Here is a 23,509-nt window from a genome sequence, read left to right as displayed (position 1 = left end):
AATAATTGTATTTATTTGCAGACGAAACAATTAATTTAGGATTAGCGACGCTTTGTTTCCGATTTAACAGATGGCGCTCGTGTCGCGTGAAAACAATTTATGTAAATCGATTTGAGTACCTACCTACTACCTACATCCATACAAATTCATACAAATACACCCACGAATATTTGTATTGAAAATCATCGCTCTTAAATCTAACGGGAAATTCTGAAATTTCATGAAATAAGTATTTCAGCGAACACTAAGCGTCTTGTATAACTGGAATTAACATGTGAAAAACAGATGACTGAAAATGAAGGAATTAAATTGAAATGACATATCTATCACTGTGCATAGACACAATCATTCATTCGTTTGATATTTTTTAATATCAATATTATTATGATTTAATAAAACTTAGTAAAATATCTTAATTAGGTAGGTATTCGTACATAGACAAAGGTATGTGAAAACTGGGAAATATCAAGGAAGTTACTAAAAAATAAAAATAGCACAAATTGTGAAAATTTCTCACAATTTTTTTTCACAATTTTTAGTCGGTATTTGTGTGCTGATACCGGTATTTTCAAGATAATTTTCAGTCAACTTTTAAGCTCGAGTTCCACAATGTACCAAATAATCCTCTCCCAAATTTGCACCTGGTTTCTTAGAAAATGCTTTTACTGATGCTGAGCTATAAATTTGGACGGACATCGGAACAGATATGTATAGTCTACCCGAAAATAGCCAAGGGAAGTCGGAAAATGTAGGCACTTCTGGAGAAGGTGTTGTTTGAAACTTGTTATTTTTTTTTTCAAAAAAATAATAATAAAGCAACTGTTATCATTATCATTCAACATTAATTATTATAAGAACGCGTCTAACCGTCCATTAAGAAAATATTGTTATCATTTCGTCTGGTGTGTCTACATATATTTCATATACTTTTTTATTTACGATATTCTTTCTCCAAAAAGCACCCCTGTGATTTTTAAATTGGTTGACCGCGGTTGAATTGACAACTTAGCTTTGCCAAGGTATTTCAATCTGACACAACTACTGAATGAGTTTTTCTTTGGATTTATGTGGAATCGAGAACGAAAATTAGTGTTCGAATTCACTTTACACATCTCTTACAAAGAGCACTCATAGAAATCATTCAGTATTTCATAAGTCTCTATCAATTCCTAACTTTTCCATCATTTTTCTAGTAATGTAAATCTATGTGCTTAATCTACCGCTATTTCTAAAAGAGAAGAGTACGACGGGTTGTATTTTCATGTGCAAAGAAAGGTAGAATTTTTAATAACCTGAGTAATATGTCAATTTTTGGTCCATTCGTTAATGTGCTCCATATCCTTGAATAGTCGTCTGTAGTTTGGTTTCGTCGCAGCGACTAAATGGATATATACGGTAGATTGCTGTTATTTTCTTCATTTTCCTCTTCGTAATTATAAATATCTACCTAATATTTATCTGTGTACTTTAACAATATTCCACTTCTGAAACCAAGACTCTGGAGTGAGAACTGATCATAGATTTGATCCCATTCACTACTCTATTCAATTTGATTACTGTAGTATAAAAGGGTTGTAAATAACATTTCTTCTGTATTAAAAATACTAGTCATATAATTTCAATAAATATGTAATTAATACGAAACTGGATATAAATTAATGAACTGATTAGATATCTGCTAAATTGGAACCTATTTCACTGTATTTGGAAATATTTCAATGGATACCCACGTACTTATTTCTGCCTTAAAATAAATAAGCACAAAAGTCACGATAAAATTTTGATTGTTTTTTATTCTCATATCAAATATATGTATCGGAAGGGTAGGGTGACGATGAAAGTGCCATTTTTTACATCGTATCTTACAATTCAAGCACTCGTGCGTTTAGAGACATTCTGAGTTTACCTACTTGTAATTACATTATTGCAGCACAGTTTTTGTTTGAAATAATGCAGTTTCTCCCTAAGGTAAAAAAAGGCATTTTTCTTGAAGCGCCCACCCCATAAACAACTTTTGTAAAGAACAAAAATAATATTTTTTTTATAAAATATATAAATATATATATACACGTATACATACTGTACCTATAATTACCGTAGAACGTAGATATATTCATCATATCAGGTAGGTAAATATGTAAGTTCTATGTTCTAAGTATCTATATTCTAAGTAGGTACCTAGATATCTTCACAATAAATATAAGTGAGTATGAAACTTTTTAAAAGCCTTTGAGGGACTAATAAAGTCCTCATTCTTATATCTCGTCATTTCCAGGCGGTACTCGTAGATTGCCCCTTTGGACTCGAGGCCCCGAAAATGTCCACAAGTTTGGCTCACCTGGAGCGGCGGGTAGCGAACATTAAGGGGAATATGTAAAAGGGCAGTAGAGGAGGGCTTAACACCTCCGGCGGCCGCACTTAGCGCTGTATCAAATATTCATGCTCGCAAATATCTTCCATACACTCCCAACATATTGGCTACTCGCGCGTGTTAACGTGGCAGTGTAAATGTACAAATACATTTTCACCTTCGAGAAAACACTTCGATTTTATGTCGATGAAAAATGTCTACGACTGATCCGTTCTGATGTTTTCTTCTTCTTCTTCTTCTTCTTTTTAAGTTACTTAATAACATAACGTTATTGATATCCTACACTTAAAGTAATGTAAAAAGGCAAATAGCCGCAAGTTCAAAACAGTAGTTTTGAGATAAACGAGTTTATATTTAACTAAAAATGATGCTTTTTTTGTAGGTATGTATGAGGACATGCAAGAATGTTTGCAAAGACAGGGTGTTATGGCGTTCTATTCCCTCTGCCTACCCCTGCGGGGAAGCGGTGTGATGGATAGTTAGTTAGTTAGGTTGTTTTTCGAATAAATACACTTAGCGGATAATATATTTAAAAATAAAAACATATGGTAAAAAACTTATTTCCATTAATTGCATTTTACAAATTATTTTTTGACATCTCAACATAGATGAAGAAGAATATGGAAGTCTTCATCTATGTTGAAATGACAAAAAATATATGAAAAATAACTCCTATAACTGGAGATAATCAAGATTTATTATATTCTCAATATTATTAATATTTAAAGCATTTACTTTGTGGTTAGTCATTTTTACTTATTTTTTTTTTTACAAAAATGTTAATAAAATTAGTTTATAACCACTCACCGAGATTTTTACGTCTACCGGTTTCGAGACGTACCCGTCTCTTCGTCAGGACAATCACTAACACAGCATGCAAACAATACTACCCTTCACCACCATAGCACCATTTACACACTCAAAACTACACAAAATATCTAACACATGCGATTTTTGGTCGACCCGAAGACCAACATGCACTATAGTTTTCAATACAGACATGCGTTACGAGCCGAGGTTAAACGTATATTAGAATTAGACTAGGAATCGAATCTATTTATATACTTGTAGGATGAGAGGAGTGGGGGGGGGTTCGAATTGGATATTGACGAATCGTGTTTAATCGATGTCGAATCAAACAATGGACTATATGTAAAATTTATTTGGTTGTTAATTAGATTTATTATCTAATTAACAACCAAATAACAAGATTTATTATCAAGTATTTGGACACATTCAAAATGTTGTAATTGCATTTTTATTATTGTATACTGAATCCCAGTCGAATGTGCGGCAAAACTATCTACGATAGATGTTCGAATGGTGATGTAAGAAAATAATGCAAAGCTGAGATAAGCATTATCGATAAAATTAAAAATATGTGTGTTGAAATGGTTTGGGCATGTGAATCGAGTGAGTGAAGAAAATACAGTGATACAAATTTATGAGGTGAATGTGGTTGGTTATAGAAGCAGAGGAAGACCGAGAAAAAATTGGCATAGTCAAGTACCTAAAATGCTTGAAAGTAGTTAGGAGTTGGAATGATCGGCGAGAATGTTTGAGGTTGAGGTGTGACTAATGAATAATTGTAACTTTTCGGTTACCCAATCAGGATGGTATTCGTTAGTTTATTCGGTTTATATTTCTTTATAACATATGTTTTTAATGTCAAATTGTCAAATATAGTCGCAATATGTAATTAAGTATATGCATTTATTGCCGTGATTAGCTTCAAATAATCGATTCGAAAACCGAATTAGGTAATGAATTATTTTAAAGAAGTCATTAATCAATGTGTTAATTTGGTCCGATCAAGCATTTCAAGTATATATTTATATTAACATGTATTTAAATAAAATAGTACATTTTCCCAAGGCCTGCTTATTCATATACATTTCGATCAACCAAAGATTTTAATGAATTAATTTATTTATTTTTCATTAATTACATTTTACAATTAACAATAATGTCCCTTCACTAAGTTTTCCTCACTGAAGGTACATTTTACAATACTTATATGAAAAACCATATTTGTAATTATCGCTCACTCATTTCAAGAACGTCATAAATCAAAAATCGTCAATGTTCAGTAGTGCATGTTTTCGGAATGCCCAGAAAATGTACTATATCCCAGCAAAAGAGGCATATTTTTAACTTAATATTTACCCGCTACAGGGCAGAAAGTATTGTTTTTGCATTTTGAAGAAAAGTTATTGTTTAATTATTTTTTAAATATACTAAATATTTTTCAAATGGAGAAAAAACCTTCAGGTTTTACCTTAAAAGATATGTTGCACAGTAAAAAGTTCAATTAGTGACTTGATATTTATTTTTAATACATTTTATTTTTAAACTTTAAAAACGTTCTCCTGAAAAATCAAGTTTTTTGTTTTTATTTATGACGTTCTTGAAAGGAGTGAGCGTTATATGAAGGAAACACAATTGTTTAAGACATGCAATCAAACACGACATGGCCGAATGATGCGATCTATTTCAGATCTATCCACCTCCATTGTCCATTTATGAATACCTTTTTTATATTTAATTTCGGTATTCTATGACTTTGTAAATAATGAAAGTAGGTTGTAAAACTTTATTGCATAGTAATCAAAGTTTTTTTCACCAAAATAGTTATGCGTTAGGTTTTGTTTTATGTATTTCTTTGTGTGTTAAATCTTGTTGTTCTACGTACGTTTTCATCAAGTGTGTTAGTTATGATTTGTGTACATTAAGAATATGTTGTTCAAATAATTTTTGATTCCCTCTTTGCAAAATTTTGAGTGTGTCCAAATACTTGTGTACAAATTTGGATTATCTCCAACTATAGGAGTTATTTTTTTATATTATTTTTTGACATCTCATTAAAGATGAAGAAGAATATGAAAGTCTGGGCATTAATGGCGCGTTCTGGCGTTTCTCATGTGTGTGATTATAACACAGGATTCGGACCCACATACTTATAAAAGAATTTCTGCTCAATAAAAAGCTTCTTTTCATCTTACCAATATATGTCTCTCGTGAAGTTCTAGTGATTCAAGAACAATGTTTCGAAATTAGTTCATATCCAAGAATTTGAGTAGTGTGGTTGTCAATCATGGGTAGAATTGGTGAATGTTACACGTGTGTTAAGTAATCGCTTAAACCAGCCTATGACAGACTTCCATGTTCTTCTTCATCTTTGATGAGATGTCAAAAATAATATTTCCTTTTTTCGTGTATTATCTTTTGAGAATCCGATCTTGATAGTACAAAGGATACATTAACCTTGGTTTCTATGAAAACTGTTAAAATAATTGTATTAATATATTAGATTACAAGTCTAAAAATACTCCTTGGTACATTACTTATGGATCCTTACTGAATTGTAAGGCACCGGTAAAGCAGTTTGCATGCGAATATTGTCACAAAAGCAAATGATTGACATTTAATGTCAAATTTACTTCATTTTGAGGGTAAATATGAGAAAACGTACCACCTATCAGTTATTCCTTTTGTCGAAATGTCTGGCGGATACACGCAATTTGATTTTTGTATATTTTTTGCCCAAGGGTGTAGTCGCTTCCAAACGGGCATCATATTATTTTACCGCATAAATGTTTACAAATTTCGTACTCCCTGCAATTTAAAAATTATGAATTTCATAGTATTTATGTTTATTACAGTCATTCAGATAACAACAGGCGTGAAGGTACTTAAAACATTAATCGGAATGTATAAATCATACCTTTTTATTTAAAAAAAGAATTAATATATTTTACAATATTTCTTTTTTTACTTCTTGAGTTATTTATATTTGTTAACACGTGTTTGTAAGAATTAGTCTTTTTCGTCATATTCGAAACATTTGGCGTAAAAGTCTTTTCACTTTTACTCTCAAAAATTTGTAAAGTTCCTCTCCGAAGAAACATTTCATTATATGTTGAATTATAAGACTTATTGATCCGTGACCAAGCATGCACTTTAGGGTCATTTGTATACAAAAAAAATACTGAAAAATTTATTAAATTTTAATTTAAATATTCATTACAATACCATATTTTATCATTTCGACGAATAATATAAATATAGATTGTAATTACGTAAGCATAAACATTGTTTCGTCTAATTGATTTTGAAAAAAAAATATCCGTGAATAAAGGTGCCGGAACGCTGTTCCACAGCGTTACATGAAATAAAAGCCCTGCATATATATAATTTATACAAATATAACCATCATAGCAGCAAAAATTACGCCGACTTCAAGTTTTTTTAAAGATATCGCAGTCGTACAGGAGAAAGTGACCAAGTGCATTTTTTACAATAACGTGATTATTGACTATTTGATATCATACTAGCTCAATATTGTTCTGAAAAAAATCTCAAAGGATTTTAAACTTGACAGTATAATAAATTGACTTGTTAAAAATGACAAACTGCATTGATGGTTATTTTCATGCCAAGCAAAAGTGAATTAAATAATCCTCATGAACATTTTACGTTTTTTTAGTTGGTCACTTTGTACGACTACAATATTTACATTTCCAGTAGAAAAGAAACGATTTTTTAAAAATTTATTCATTATTTGACATTTTCGAATACACCCATGTTTTCTTGTTTCTGTTTCTAATGTCAGAATCTAAATGGCAGGCAATATAAAAGGACACGATATTCATACTGTATTCTCTTTTTATTTGGGCAGCAGACTTTCAGAGTACCCGCGAAGTATGTTCTGCCTTCCAATTTGGCTATGTACGAACTGGAATGACAACCTAATGCCATCGGATATGATTGGATTTCAGGTGACCCGCGGTTTTCTCGGAATTATTTATATTCCGAGAAATCAGATACCTACTTAAATTACGAGGGAGGTTGTTTTTCGAATAAATACACTTAGCGGATAATTTGTACATATACGAAAAAACATATGGTCACAATATTTTTTTTACATAAATTGCATGTTTATTATTGTAGATTCAACGAAGACGAAATGCGTTCTCTCAGACAAATGTGTAGCTAAACGATGTCTGATATAGGTTCGAATAGTAATATAGGAAAGAATGCGAAGTTGATTAAGCATTATCGATAAAATTACTATATTATCGAAAACTTGGCATTATCAAGGGTTTTAAATACTTGAAAGTAGAGAAATCAGGAGTCGGAATAATCGGCGGGTATATTAAGGAAGATGCATGAATGTGGAAGAGGCGAAGATTGTTTGCAAAGACAGAATGGTGTAGCGATCTGTTTTTTTTTCTGACTACCCCTGTGGGGAAGCGTGAACCAACGTTTTTTTATAAATTAGTCTGAGATATTAACTAGAAGAAAGATATTAGTTTTACATTGTTTACCGACCATATTTTTTTAAAGAGAATTATTAGTCATTTTATAATTTACAAAAATAGTTCAATTCCATACTATTACTGAGAGCCTAAGCGACTCGATATTAATAATAGGTATTTAACTGTGGTAGAGTGGATCGAACCCAGAAACTCTTACTCGAGAGTTCGCGATACTAACCACGGGACCACAACCCGACACTATTCGATTCTTTAAATAAATAAACAGCAAATTGACTAGTAGATAAGTATCACCCATACACGAATAAAATTATCATGATGTTGAGTTTATTGCAAGGAGTTGTATAAAATGGCAGTGGGTGTCTAGTGTCAGTATCTAGTGTCAAGTTGTCACTATGCGAGTACCTACACGCGCCCCCGAGGTTATCATCGGCGACAGACAATCCATCATCTCGCTGAGAAGCATCTCTTATCTTGTTCGCATGCTAAGTGACTTTGCAATACTTGATTACTCGCACCTATCACCTTATACGCATTCAATTGCACGGGATAAACCACCAATGTATTACATTGGACTGTTACAAACTGCTTGTCTACGCTATTACTGTGTTTATAAATACATACACACACTTATGTATATATAACTAACTAAAACTACCCATCACGCCGCTTCCCCGCAGGGGTAGGCAGAGAGAATGGAACTCCGCACCACTCTGTCTTTTTCATTGTTGCATTCTTCGCCTCTTCCGCGTTCATGCACCTCATACATACCCGCCGATTATTTCGACTCTTAACCTGACCGCTTTCAAGTATTTGGCATACCTGATGGTGCCAAGTATTTCTTAATCTTTTTATATAGATAAATACATATATAAATATTAATACATATATATATATATATATATATATATATATATATATATATATATATATATATATATATATATATATATATATATATATATATATATATATATATATATATATATATATATATATATATATATATATATATATATATGTATATATATATGTATATATATATATATATATATATATATATATATATATATATATATATATATATATATATATATACATATTTATATATATATATATATATGTATATATATATATATATATATATATATATATATATATATATATATATATATATATATATATGTATATATATGTATATATATATATATATATATATATATATATATATATATATATATATATATAAATATATATATATATATATATATATATATATATGTTTATATATATATATATATATATATATATATATATATATATATATATATATATATATATACATATATATATATATATATATATATATATATATATATATATATATATATATATATATATATATATATATATATATATATATATATACATATATATATATATATACATATATATATATATATATATATATATATATATATATATATATATATATATATATATATATATATATATATATATATATATATATATATATATATATATATATATATATATATATATATATATATATATATATATATATATATATATATATATATATATATATGTATATATATATAATTTTTTTTATCATGTATGTTCAGGGGCGTGCATTCTTTATAGTATAGGCAGAAGCATTAGCCACCCTAGATTACTCGCTTTCCTTATAGTAACAAGACTAGTGCCTACTATGCCTTAGCCTTAAGCGCCCTTGAGGTAGTTTTTTTACGAAAATGGCGCTGTATAAATCATCCAAGATTATTATATTATCTATTATTATTTATCCTCGCCCAACCCTACTGCTTACATTGATTAAAAACTCAGTGCACGCTAATGTGTATGGTACCACCTCTCGTGACAGTTCCTTATGAACTATCACGGATTCTATGTCGGATAAGTTCTCACCCAGGCTCCTGCCACGCATTAATAGCAGTAGTTACAATAGTTATGTGGCTTTGTTCAATTTTGGTTAATCTTTTCCCCAGACAAGTTCGCGGAGACGACCGCGTCGTCCGTGGCCAGCGGCTCGCCCTCACCCTCGCCGCCCATCACGGTGACGGGCTCCGAGGAGGGGCGCGAGTCGCCCGCCGACGTGTCGTCCACCTCGGAGGCGGGCGGCTCGCGGGCCAGGGCGGCCGCCTCGCCCGGCGCGCCCGCGGCTCCGCGCGACCCGCGCCTGCAGGAGCGCTGCAGCTGCGAGGAGCTGCGCCACGTGCACTGCCACCTGGAGACCAAGGACCTCTGGGACAAGTTCAACGAGCTCGGCACCGAGATGATCATCACCAAGACCGGGAGGTGAGACTGCACAGTATTTTACAAATACCATCTATAATTCGTCTATTCATACTTTGCAGATCATCTGTGACAATATTTTCCAAGGAAGTTCGAATCTATTTGGAATCTTATTGGAAGTTTATTCAAAAATATAAATTACACAATTGTATTATGCCACTCAATGAGTTTTATTTCATTGATCACGACTATTTTTGAAAACTAACAGATGTTTTCATCTACGGGTGAAAAGTTAAACAAAACCCTTTTCCGCACCCCAATGGTGCAAAAGGCACTGCGTCATATAAACGCAGTGTTATCTTGATCGTTTACACATGAAGGAAAGGTGATCAGCCCTCTGCTTCAGGCACCAGTCCAGGGTAATATGGATTAATTTGGGTGAAAAAATCACTTATATTTATTTGACCCCCAGGGCGGTAGCTGAGCGTACTGACCATTACACTACGGACGCAGACAAATCGAGGTTGATAGGGTTATAAATAAAGGGAGGGGGGGTTAATTATGGGACTTGTTGTAAAAGGAAACATAGATAATAATGATGACGTATTTTTTATCATTTCGTGTTCAATAAAATAAAATTCATTGAGTGGTAAAATACAAGTGTTTAAAAAAAAATCAACGTGTTATTCCCTTAACTTAATGCCGAATAAATAAATAATATTAAAAATTAATAACTCATGTACTCCATTCAGACTTCTTGTGTCCATCATTGAATAAAGACCACCTTCTTGGACTTTCACAGTTCTTTATTGTATGCGACTGTCTTCCAGTGCAGGCCCACCACTTTATTCATGGCATCGGACTATCTTGTCTGGGGTCTACTACTCTTCTGCTTAAAACTATGTAGTTTAATTCAAATTATAAGATGAAAAGAGTTTGTGAGTGATCGTGATAATTTCGGGAAGGACTTAAGTACTTTTTGTATACAGATCAGTAGCCAAAACATAAGATCTATCTCAATCATTATTTCCTTACATCCAAGTATTCGCAATTCTTCATTAAAAATCTTTTGCATATTCTCTCTGAATTACAATAAATTATCCGTCATTAGCTCTAATATCATTAAATTTATTCCCATTAAACTCACACGCTGGAACCGAGATATTCTTCTAAACAATCGCTTCATGCGCTATAAAAAAATCGGCGGTAGTTTATTATTCGCTAATGTTCACGCGTTAACAATAGCGGGGCCGGCCACACAGCCTGCAGTAGCGAGCTGGATTGATTGTAGTTGGCCCGATAATCCGGGGTCAGGCGTGGGTCGCATAGACCCGTCTCTACAGCCTCACAGGCCACAGATTGTTTTGGTCGTCGCAGTGAAATCGATCATTTTACGGGTCTCAGGTAACCACTTCTCAGAAATTAAACTAGGTACAGTGATTCTTTAGCACGAGTTGCGTTCTTCCAATTGGCCGCTGATAAAATACAAGATGGACGTAGGACCTACAAATATAAAGATAGTATGTATATCTTTGAAGATGTTCAAATTATACTTAGCGATATATTACGTATAGCAATTCCCGAATCAATTATTCGTATTTATTTACTCCTAGCTGTACCCGGTAATGCGTTGCTGTGGCTCAGTCTGGTCAAATGGAAAAAAAATAGAAAGCAAACATTTCTAATTTACATATTTCACTTCATAGGTGCTTGTGAAGCAATGAAAATATTGGAACAATGCAATCGAAAACATTGAAAATGCCATGTGAAAGTAGCTGTCAAGAAGTTCGCTTTATGAACAATATTTAGTATAGCATGAGTTGTTGTTACGTTCAACAGATGTCGCTACCATTGCTGTAAAAATCCGTTTTCCTAATAAAACGTTGTTTTACCTGTAACAGATTTTTGCTTGTATAGATAAATAAAAACTCACGCGCATTCAAATGCAAAGTTGTATAAAAATTTCAAAGCAATTGATGAAAAGCTTTAGCAGATATAAGTTTTTGAACAAACGGACATTTTAACATAAATTTGTGTATAATTGTTGGATAATAATTGTAAATTCCCATTCTGGTAGAAGATTTCTTGAATCCAATAAAAATATATTTTCCCTCGTTTTTGATACATGTGCAGCTAACAGTATTTAGATATAAATTGAATCTTATTTGTAGATTATTTGATTTCTTCTATAAAAAGTTTTTTTCTGCATCGAGTTTACCGAGATGCATCCTCATCCGTTACTAAGGCCTCCCAAGAAGCTCTAATTCATCGTTTTATCTATATCGCTAATACTGGTGGATGCTTCTAGTCTTTCGGCATATTAACGTTCCGCTTTTTGGATCACTGTTGACTTAACCTGTACGATCATCAATTAATATCTGACAGCGCGTTCCGGGGAGATAAATACTAAAAATCAGTCTTAGTAAATCTTAGTAGTCAGTAGTCGCTACCGCATCAGTCGGCATGACAAACCCGAAGTCGATCGATAACAATTGGCGATCAATCATACATATCGGACCATTGTTTGTCAGGGGGTGGGAGGAGATCTCGCATTCTTGAGGGGAACGAGGGGAGACTGCTACAATGTGTATTTATTTCGAGGGGCCCGTTACACGCCGCTGTTCTCAGAAACCGCAGTTTGAATTTAGGAACTGTCAGGTATATTATACTTCTGGCTTGTTTGGTAGTTGAGAGCTACTAAACGTCTGTCCAGACAGCGAGTTGCTAAGTCAACATTGTATCGGTTGTGCAATGTAGTAGGTGCGTTTGGTTATCGGGGCTTGTACATTCTAGTACAAGTAATGTTTGAAAAAATTCAATATGAAACACATGAGAAAAATGCGAAATATTTTAAAACAATCGCAGAATAATAAGACAACTATGTAACTACTCGTATTTAGTATTTTCTATTTATTTTTATTTCATCAATGATCGGGTTTTATTGTTATCCTCATCATCAGGCTGGCATCAGGCTGGCATTAGTCTGGTGATGTCAGTAACGACATCACTCGTCAAATAAAATAAAAGTGGAAAAAACTAAATAGTTGTTTTATTATGTAAAATGCAATTCCACCAAATATCAGTACAAAACTTATAAAAAACGTTATAAAATTATTTACTCAATCGATTTGGGTACCATATATTTTTTTTAATAACCATACAGTCTGGAAATGTGGCCAGTAAAATCTATTAGTGTGAAAAACATGCGACAGAAAAAATTAACAGTCCCGAAAATCTTTTGTTATTGTAAATTTAGACATTTTAAATTCAAAATGATCATTCCAGTACGATATGCGAGTAGATACCTACAATTAAATTAGCCATTGTATTGTCTGAAATATTACCCTGTTAATTGAATAAACTAATTGTACATTTCGTTGCTACTGATAGTACCTAGGTATGTTTTCAGTCAGCGAATAACAGATTAGCGAGATACGGTTAATTATCTAAAAAGCTTCGCTTTGTTTCGCCTAATCCCACGCATAAATCACCCTTTTCAATTACGCATATATAAAAGAAATGCAATTTTCCGGGTGATTTAATAGCGCCAAAATATTTTCATCCCTTATACTGCATTTTACCAGGGCCACATAGATCGGAAGGGTGCATCCGATTCGCCCCGCTCGTGGCGGCTGATCACCGTATGAAATTGCACGGCGTTTTGTCAAATAAATCAGAATTATCTTTTTACGGCGGACGATTGTAAAAAACGCGTATTTCATATTATCTTATCGTGCGGTGAGCGCCCTAGTTTAAAGTTTTGCTTGGACGTAACGAATTGACAGCGTTAGGCCGGAGGTTTATCAGCAATTTTCACACGCCTCCGTGGACTGAGAACGATGACTTCCTAACTTCACAGCCAACAAAAACTGTTCGTAATATAGCTAGTAAAAAATCACTAACCATTATTTGAGGCTCAGTGCTAATTTAAAATAACGAACATTTCAAATTAATTTTTCCATATAGATAGATACGTATAGCTCGACAATAATTTACATTTTTGTTTTTTTAATAAATGCTTATTTAGTGGATGTTTTGTTATTTTCATTTTATATTTCCTGTCAAAAAATATAAAATTTGAATGGTGTAAGGAAAGAGAAGTCGGATATAGAGTCATAAAATGATTGAAATTGATTTGAAAAAAAAACTGATTTTAACAAAATGCTACGTATCTTTTACGTAACTTACAATACAATATATTTTTTTTCCTAAATGATTAATCGGTTTATACTCGTATATGTAATACATTCTACAGTTTTATATCTCTCGATATATGTACATATTATTGGTTGACATTTTTCCCTCTGTTTACTATGAAAAAAAAAATCAAGAAAATAATGTAACAGTATAAAAGCTACTTAAAATACATTGGATTATATTTAAAATCAGATAAATAAATAATTCGCCATAATACGATTTTTGTTATATAACTATGTGTGTACTAATGAACATTAAAAAAATATTTTTCAAGAACACTATTCTGAAATTTAGACTTAGTTTCACATACGGCGTTCTAAAATGATGGGGAATGCATCGAAAGACGTGTCAGAATAATTTTCAAGAAATAACAGCATAAATTTACCAAGTAAAACTTAAATTAAAAATGGATACATATTACCACAAATTAGACTACCGAATCAATTAATAATAAAATACTATAGCCGAATTTAATATCGTTTTATTACCGCATTTTTTGGATACTTGATTAAATTTCCTACTATAAAAAAAATCATATTTTTTCTTATAATGCACTAATCATTACATACAAATTCACTGTTTCTTTTAAAAGATTTTATTGCATATAGTCGACATGATTAGTCAGCATTAGACATGTTGTATTTTCTGCTAGCTACCCTTCAACTTGTAACGCGCTCTGTTACAAAGTGTATTTTAATAGGGGATACAAAGAGATACGCAGGGGTGTATGCGCTCAGATTTAAGGGCTATAAAACAATCCGTTCCGAGAGGACAACAACCACAATAGCCTCCACCCCTGTTTGTACAGCAGCCCCATCAATTTGGCGGGAATGCTAAAACACAAGAAGGCCGAATTAGGGGTATGACATATTAAAAAAAATACCGATACACATATTTTTTCTTTTTTTTATATGTATTATTTTTGGCTATTATTTAAAAAGCTTTTTTTGTTCGTTGATTAAGTTAATATAATAATGCTCTCAATTAATCGAAACAATTTTTAAACTGTCTATAAAAAGAGACATACCATGCGATGTAACCACAAATAATATTATTTAAATCAAGTCTACTGCGTGTATGTCAGGACAGAAGAGTGTGGCGTTCCATCCTCTCTGCCTACCCCTGCGGGAAAATGGCGTGATGGTAGTAGTAGTAGTAGTCTGCTGAGGTTCAAAGAAATTCTGATACACAATAATGAGCAGAATGGTGAACGTTAAACAAGTGTATAAAGTGATCGTTTAATTCAACCAAATGCCAGGTCATACATAAACCGTTAGTTGCTTAGACGTTCATCTTCTTTCATTTAAAAATTTGTCTTGTCACTGTTTTGCTACATGCAAGATAGTTCAAATCTATTTTGAATGGCTATAAAATAATATGGGTATTATATGAATGTATCTTTATATTTCCAAAGTGGATTTTTTTTGTTGAATTACCTAACGTCCAAGTGACTCTGAAATCTAGCTACGGCTTACGCAACACCGTTTATCATGTCTCTACTCAGGCTTCAACTTTATGAATTTCATAGCCTATGCCTACTCGTGAGTGGATTTACTCTTTATGTTTAAAGTTACTATAATTTCATGCAATTCATGAGTGAAAATTCTAGGCAAAAACACTCGCTATCTCACTAAAGGCATGAGTTTATACATTTCATTGATTCTAAGTTAGCAGTGAAGTTACTTAGGTGTATGATTTTAGGTTCCAATGTGGAAAAATATTTTTCTGCCACCCCTGAATTCGCCCCCTCCCCCAAGCAACGTTTTATTATGATAATCTGTCCGTTTTAAATGGCTTAAGCCCCAAGCACCATCCATTTTCAGGGCAGGCGACAGATAGTGTCATAGCGCCCGCCCGAGATATTTGGACAAATTAGGCGCGGTTTAAGGATAATCCACTTTGTATTGAATTCAGTCGTGCAAAGTAAGAACAGACAATTTCAGTACCTACGTTCTGGCAACACCGATCACCCTACCTAATTCATATTAACATAAAATTACTAAAGCAAAAATATCTTTTTATTTTTCTCTTCAAATTTTTCCTGGATAATAGAATAGACACAGTTTAACAGCAAAATAAATATAAATAAAAGATGAATAAATAAAAAATATTTGTTAACAAACTATTTTTACATACACAATGTTTATTATTTGACAAACAAAAAGAGAAAAATCAGTGTGACAACATAAAGTCATTATATCACAGGAAAAGATAAATTTTTCCTCCTAGATTATAACCCGTGTCCTGTCAGGTTTTTTCATCTCCTAAGTTAAAGTCCGCCTCCGTAGTGTAATGGTCAGCACGCACGGCTTCCATTCTGGAGGTCCCGGGTTCGATCCTAGGGGGGGGGGAAATATATATATAGTAATTTTTTCACTATAATATTTTTTCAATATTACCCTGGACTGGTATCTGAAGCGGAGGGCTGAAGACCTTTCCTTCTTGAGTTAACGATCAAGATAACACTACGTTTATATGATACAGTGCCCTATGCACCATTGGGGTGCTGATAAGGGTTTAAATGAAAAATGAATAAGTTGAACGGTCATCCACCGAAACTGAGAAGTTTTGGAAAAATTATTGTTTAAGTAAATTTTATATTAGTCTCTACCGGTCAACATTTTATATCTTCATTTGTTAAATACATATGTAAGTGTTAAGAATTTTTATTATTTTCTCATTTTTATTATTTTGTTGATTTGTAGATTGAAGTACTTATTTAATTGACAGCCAGTAATTTTGCAGGTTCATATTATTCAAATTTTCTTTTCTTTTATTAAAAATCGACACGTCGCTCACTCCTTTCAACAACGTCATATATATAAAAATAAGATTTTTCAGGAGATCCTTTTTAAAGTGTAAGAATATAATAAAATGTGTTAAAAATATATATCAAGCCACTTATATAACTTTTTGCTGTGCAACAGATCTTTTTAGGTAAAACAAATACATATTTAAATATATTTAAAAAAAGAATTAAACAATACCTTTTCTTCAAAATGCAAAAACAACACTTTTTGCCCTGTAGCAGGTAAATGTTCAGTTAAAAATATGCCGCTTTTGCTGGGATGTAGTACATTTTCTGGGCATTCCGAAAACATGCAGAACTGAAAATTGACGATTTTTGATATATGACTTAGTTGAAAGGTGAGCGACATGTTTCCATATATTAAACATCATTATCAAATATAATGTTTGATAATGATGCATCGAAATACGTGTCACAATATTCAAGAAAATGTGGTATTTACCGATCAAAACTTAAATAAAAAAAAAATATTTAAATTACCACAAAGTGACTGCTGAGTCAATAAGTGATATTACCCATAAAACTCTACAATTTATAAGTACTTAATAGTAATAGTGGAATTACGACAATCGTTGAAAAATGTGAAAATAGTGATTGCTCAGAAAAACAACTTTTTTTCTTACATCAATTTGAATACACAAAGGACATATAAAATAAATTTTACTATTGTTTCAAGTAATTGTTATTCTTGGCTATTTCACTTGCTGCCTTCTCCTTCCACTCCCATCCTACTCTTCGTTCTTAATGCCTCGGGAGGATAGTAACAATTTATCATATCTCCCCTGATAATTCGTTCTCCAAATATTTTTATTGTTCGTGAGATTATGTTCGGTTAATATGTTTGCTGATGTAATTCCGGAGGGATGATAACAGCTTGCTCCAATGTGAGCCTATTTAACATTTAAATTATTACACGCTTCAGCGGGGAGCGTTATACCTAATATATCAAGGATTCAATTTTAGCAAATGAAAAATGTGTATTGTAAATGTATTTTGTGAATGTATATATAATATGTAACTAAAATGCTTTAAGAGTAAAATTAAGATTATAAAAATTGTTATTTTTAAGAAATAATTATTATGATTAACCCATTATTATCATCAATATTTCGACGACATCTCATAAGTAAAAGATCAATACAAGGTTTTCAAATTAAAAGTTAAATCTTGCCAACATTTTAATAATTACATAACTATGACAAAACTGTAATACGAATATAAAATAATAAAAAAAAACAAAAAATGCTCGTAAAAATCTCAATTAGATTAACGATTAAACTATGTATTTTTAGTATGTAGTTATATTGAGAAATGCTGTATATATTTCTTAATATTTAAATTGCCATATTAAGATAAAACCGTATTAATTATAAATGCCAGAGTTTGAAAAATGTTTCGTAATAATTCGAATAGCATGGTTGCTTGGACGAGCTACGTGTCTGAACTTGGTTAGCCGCTTTCAGGATATTAGTGAGGCGGCGACTTAATGGCTCTGAGGAGAGGAAAATGTATGAAAGCAGTGTTCAGGATACATGGAGAACATTATATTTTACAAGTGCAAACTGGCGCTGTTTCGCAACTAATTACTAGGTAGAATGATATAGTATACTTCCTCCAAGCGGTAAGGCAAGGTTTACCAATGTTATCCCGTTCTTTGTCGTAGAGAATAAATTCTAACCTTCACTTTAAGTATTGTTTAAGAAATATTAATTGCTTGTAAAAAATGTCACAAACCTATATTAATTTTTCATTGATATAAATGGTTAAGTAGAAGTCAAGATTTACTAACGTTTTCATTTTCTCATTATTTTAAATTAAATTTATGGGAAAAAAATCTTATCAAGTTATTGATTTTCGAGCATCAAAAACGTCTATTACATTTGGAGGGTAAATTATACTATGATCAGTTTGTTTCGTCAAGACTTCGACTTGATTCGAGAACCAGACGACCGTTTATTGGAACTTTATAATTCATATTTGCAGTTTTCATTGTTTACCTTAATAAAGAAATATATATATATATATATATATATATATATATATATATATATATATATATATATATATATATATATATATATATATATATATATATATATATATATATATATATATATATATATATATATATATATATATATATATATATATATATATATATATATATATATATATAAAATAAGTATAATGCGTAGGTATAGAGGTGAGACTAATGAGTAACTGTTCATTTTTCAGTTATTTAATATTAAGGGTGTATTAGTTGCTTTTTCTCAGTTTTTACATTTTTTCAGTTCGAGTTTCTTAAGCTCAAATTGTGAAATATATTAGCCAGAAATACGCAAAATATAACCAATTTTTGGCATTGATTGGAGTAATCAGCTTTAAATGTTCTTCTTCATGTCTCCATCCCAACTTATCGTCTTTGAAGACTGTTGGAGTTAGTTCTCCTCGTTCTCAGGTTGTAAGTCCTTCTACCGTGGACAACGTCACGTAGGCCATGCTTTCGAATCATGTTATAATTCTGAAGCATCCATGAATTTTATGGTCTTCCTCTAGATGTCTTTTGAGGAAGATCTATGGCAATTGCCTGGTTTATAATACGATCAGTTTCTCTGCATCCCAGGTGCCCATACCATCTCAATTGCCTTTCCTCTACTTTCTATTAATATATGTTACACTTAGCTTTCCACGGTGTGTGAATTCTTTATTTTATCTCTTAGGAACACTCCAGCTGACCATCTATGCATTCGCATTTCAGCAGTTTCTAGTTGCCTAGAATAAGGTTTAATAATAATAATAATAAAACCCTTATCCGCACCCCAATGGTGCATAGGGCACTGCTTCATATGAACACAGTGTTATCTTGATCGTTTACACACGAAGGAAAGGTGATCAGCCCTCCGCTTCAGGTACCAGTCCAGGGTAATATTGAATAAATATTACAGTGAAAAATTCATTTATATTTATTTGACCCCCATGGGAATCGAACCCGGGACCTCCAGAACGATAGCCGAGCGTGCTGACCCTTACACTACAGAGACGGAGAATAAGGTTTAAATGATATAATTGAAAAAGCGAAATAAGTATATTGAGTATAATTCGATAGGCTTTGTCTTATGTATGTAGTGCTTATAAACTAATACCTAGCAGAAATTATCTGATTTCTCATCTGGTATATCTATACCAGTGGTAGCTTTTTATTTTGTCTGAATATTTATTGAGATAAGATCCCATATAATTGGCTACTACTGTGCGGTGTTCAGTATAGTTATAGTTTATTGCCAAAGAAGACACTGAATACATCTTCATTTAGTCCTCGCTTTAAAATAAATTACATGTGAGCTGTATATGCGAACACAGTGGAACGTCACACTACTCTTGGGTTGCGATGAAACACTAATGTGGATGTTGGAAAACTTTCCTCTGCGGTTTCAGTTGGTAAAGTTTGGTGCAGACAGAGTTCGCACACCCGAACTAATATCACTCACAATTCTATTATTTTTGGTAATTGAGTTGTTTTTTTTAAAATTATTTTGCAGTAAAAATAAATATTAAAGTTACCTTCATGGAAAATCATGTTTGATCAAGAAAATTGAATTATAGATTTTACACATTTTCAACACAGGTTAAGCGAATTACTTTTATTTCACTAATGAGATGTGCAAAAATAATTATAATTTTAGTTTTTTTTTTTAAATTTTATAAATCCATTACATAAATAAATCGTAAAATACTTGCAGGAAAGGAGATAAGGATTGCGCTTCAGGTACCAATCGAGGGTGGTATTTAATAAATATTAGAGTGCAAAATTAATTACAAATATTAATTTTGGCCCCATCAGAACGTTACACAAGTATTTAAAATGTTTAAAATAAAAATTCTTCAAAACAAATGGATTTTTTCCTTTTCATTTATTTTATTTATTCATAATTTAAACTTTAATTCATTATTTCATTGTTTCATAAATTCATAATTTAAGTTTTGTCCACCTCCGTAATGTAATAGTCAGCACGCTCGGCTACCGTTCTGGAGGTCCCAGGTTCGATTCCCAGGGGGTCAAATACATAAAAGTGATTTTTTCACTCTAATATTTATTCAATATTACCCTGGACTGGTTCCTGAAGCGGAGGCATGATCACCTTTCATGCATGTGTTTACGATCAAGATAACACTTCGTTTATATTAAGTACTGCCCTATGCATCATTGGGGTGCGGATAAGGGTTAGAGAGAAAATTTAAACATTTTTATGATTTCATTCCAAACCAAAAACATACTTGAAAACATAACTTCCATTACTAATTATCATTCATCGCGAGTAGGGTGTTATCATAACTTCATGATACTTTATTATTTGTTTACACGCTAAATAAAATATCAAGCAAAATAATTGAGGAGAATTTTCATCACACTTTCAAAAAGAAACATAAAATTTGTGATATAATAATTTCAATATTGTTTTTATGATTTGAAGTGGAGACCGAGCTTTAGGATTCTCGGCATCATTATCTGCTGAAACTTTGGCTTCATCAATCGCCCTCCGCGGGTTAGTCGGTGATTAAAAGTCGCGAAAATCTAGCAGCCATTCCTCTGCGCGCGCATCCTCTTTCACTCGGACACTTCATTAGCCGCAAGACTTGCCAAATGCAATTCCGAACCTCAATAAAATGCCGCGAATCGTTTGGCGCGACTGCAAATGGCGGATTGAAAACGCACACTGCCCCTAATTTTGTGTTAATTTCCAATTATGCTCAAAGTATTGATTGCATCGGCATATTTTACAATAGTGAGCATGGAAAATATTGGAACGATAAAATGATTCATATTTTAATAAAAATAAAGCAAATTGATTATTCTTCTTCTTTTTCTTCTGACGCTCAACCTGAACCAATTGTATATAGAGCACTGCATCTCAACGACGTTGTGTAATCCAAATTGTTAATGAAGTTAAGGCAAGGTGATCAGTCCTGCGCTTCAAGTAATAATAATTATTAATTTGGATAATTTATGAAGCGCTTTTTTCGTAAGATACTACTTCAATGGCGCTCCACTGTATTCGAATTGGGGAAAACGAGATACTGAAAATGATTTAGCAAATAAATGGGTTTTTGGTGAAAACTTCATTTTTATGCTAAAACTGGACTTATTAACTATTGACTTGTTAAAAATGGCTAACTGCATTGGTGTCACTTTCTCCTGTACGACTACGATATGTATATATATATATATATATATATATATATATATATATATATATATATATATATATATAAATATATATGTTTATATATATATATATATATATATATATATATATATATATATATATATATATATATATATATATATATATATATATTTATATATAATCCCGAGGCAGTATTAATATGCAGCTTTCACTGCAGCTGTGAGAGACCGTACATCTTCATTCCGGTGACACTTCAGGCGAGAACACAACACCGAGACATGTGAGATCATTAGAGGAAGGAACGGGATGCCAACCGAAACGGCGGCGGCGGCGGCGCCCGCGCTCCAGCGGCGTCCTTTACCAAATCTATCAGCGACACCATCGCGCCGGAACTGCTACACTTCTACAAATCTCATCTCAGTGGGTACTCGTTCATTGTAAATGCAATAAAACCGGCGTTTTACTACACCCGCCTCATGTTCCACTCTTGACAGGCATTCCGAGCACTTGACATTAAAAAAGACAAACAAAACTATTAATGGAACAATTTTTGAAATAGGACCTTCGTTTGAAAGAATAGAAAAGTCATCGAATTTCCGGAAAAGGATGAAAAAAGTATTGATACGTAAAAATCAGCTTCAAAACGATAAAAATGTCGAGTAGCACACTTTGGATGGATGTTATCTATAACTCAAAACCCAAATTCTACGCCCTGACCGACAAATAATTCTGATGATATAAAATCATTCTTTCATTTCAAATTCTGTGAGTCTTTAAAAAAAGTGTTCATTATCAAAAGGATTTAATAATGCTTTTGTCCGTGATTTTCCTTTCAAAATAAAAATTGTTTAGGAATGTAACGCTCTTGTAAATGTACATTTAAATACACAATATATATTAAAATATGCTCACATATCGCTTTCTTCGCTGTAAATAAATCAAATAAATTTGAAAATTATAGTGTAAACCACAAAAAACTAGTTGATTGAACTGTGTTAACCAACTAAGTCTTAAAATGAATGATGATTTTTCCTTCACAGAAGTCGATGTTTATACGTGAAAATAAAGTGAGTGATTTCGAAGAAATATTTTATAAACTAAAACTGTTATTCCAATTAATTGATTCAGCAGTTTAGACTTTATGGTAATTTCTATTAAAATTTTACTTGGTAAGTACCACCTTTCTTAAAATTTATTGTGGCATGTGTTTCGATGCATTCCACATTTTCAAAGACCTGTGAAGCTAAGTCTAAATTTTAGAGTGACATACGTTGTTTGAAAATGATGTAGAATGCATCGAAACACGTGTCACGATAGATTTTAAGAAATAGGAGTACTTACTAAGTAAAACCTGAATTTCAAATAAAATTTTTATGTGAAATATAAAATTTATATG

At 32.1% G+C, this 23,509-nt stretch overlaps 1 protein-coding gene across 2 annotated transcripts in view; it reads left to right on the top strand.

The window, feature by feature from the left end:
- The window catches only part of LOC148305501 (uncharacterized), an 81,969-nt gene that overhangs the window by 2,931 nt on the left and 55,529 nt on the right, over nt 1–23,509 (top strand). For both annotated transcript variants that reach the window (XM_088266583.1, XM_088266581.1), the window contains exon 2: nt 9,675–9,984. In XM_088266583.1, coding sequence (XP_088122709.1) covers nt 9,675–9,984 — 310 coding nt within the window. The remainder of the gene's footprint in view (nt 1–9,674; nt 9,985–23,509) is intronic.

This window comes from Brachycentrus maculatus, unplaced genomic scaffold (genome assembly GCF_059751285.1).
Source record: "Brachycentrus maculatus isolate JH-2025_06_01 unplaced genomic scaffold, ASM5975128v1 h1tg000271l, whole genome shotgun sequence".
In the NCBI taxonomy this organism is placed as follows: Eukaryota; Metazoa; Arthropoda; class Insecta; order Trichoptera; family Brachycentridae; genus Brachycentrus; species Brachycentrus maculatus.
Note: the sequence above shows the minus strand (reverse complement) of the source record. Positions and strands in the feature narration are given on the sequence as shown.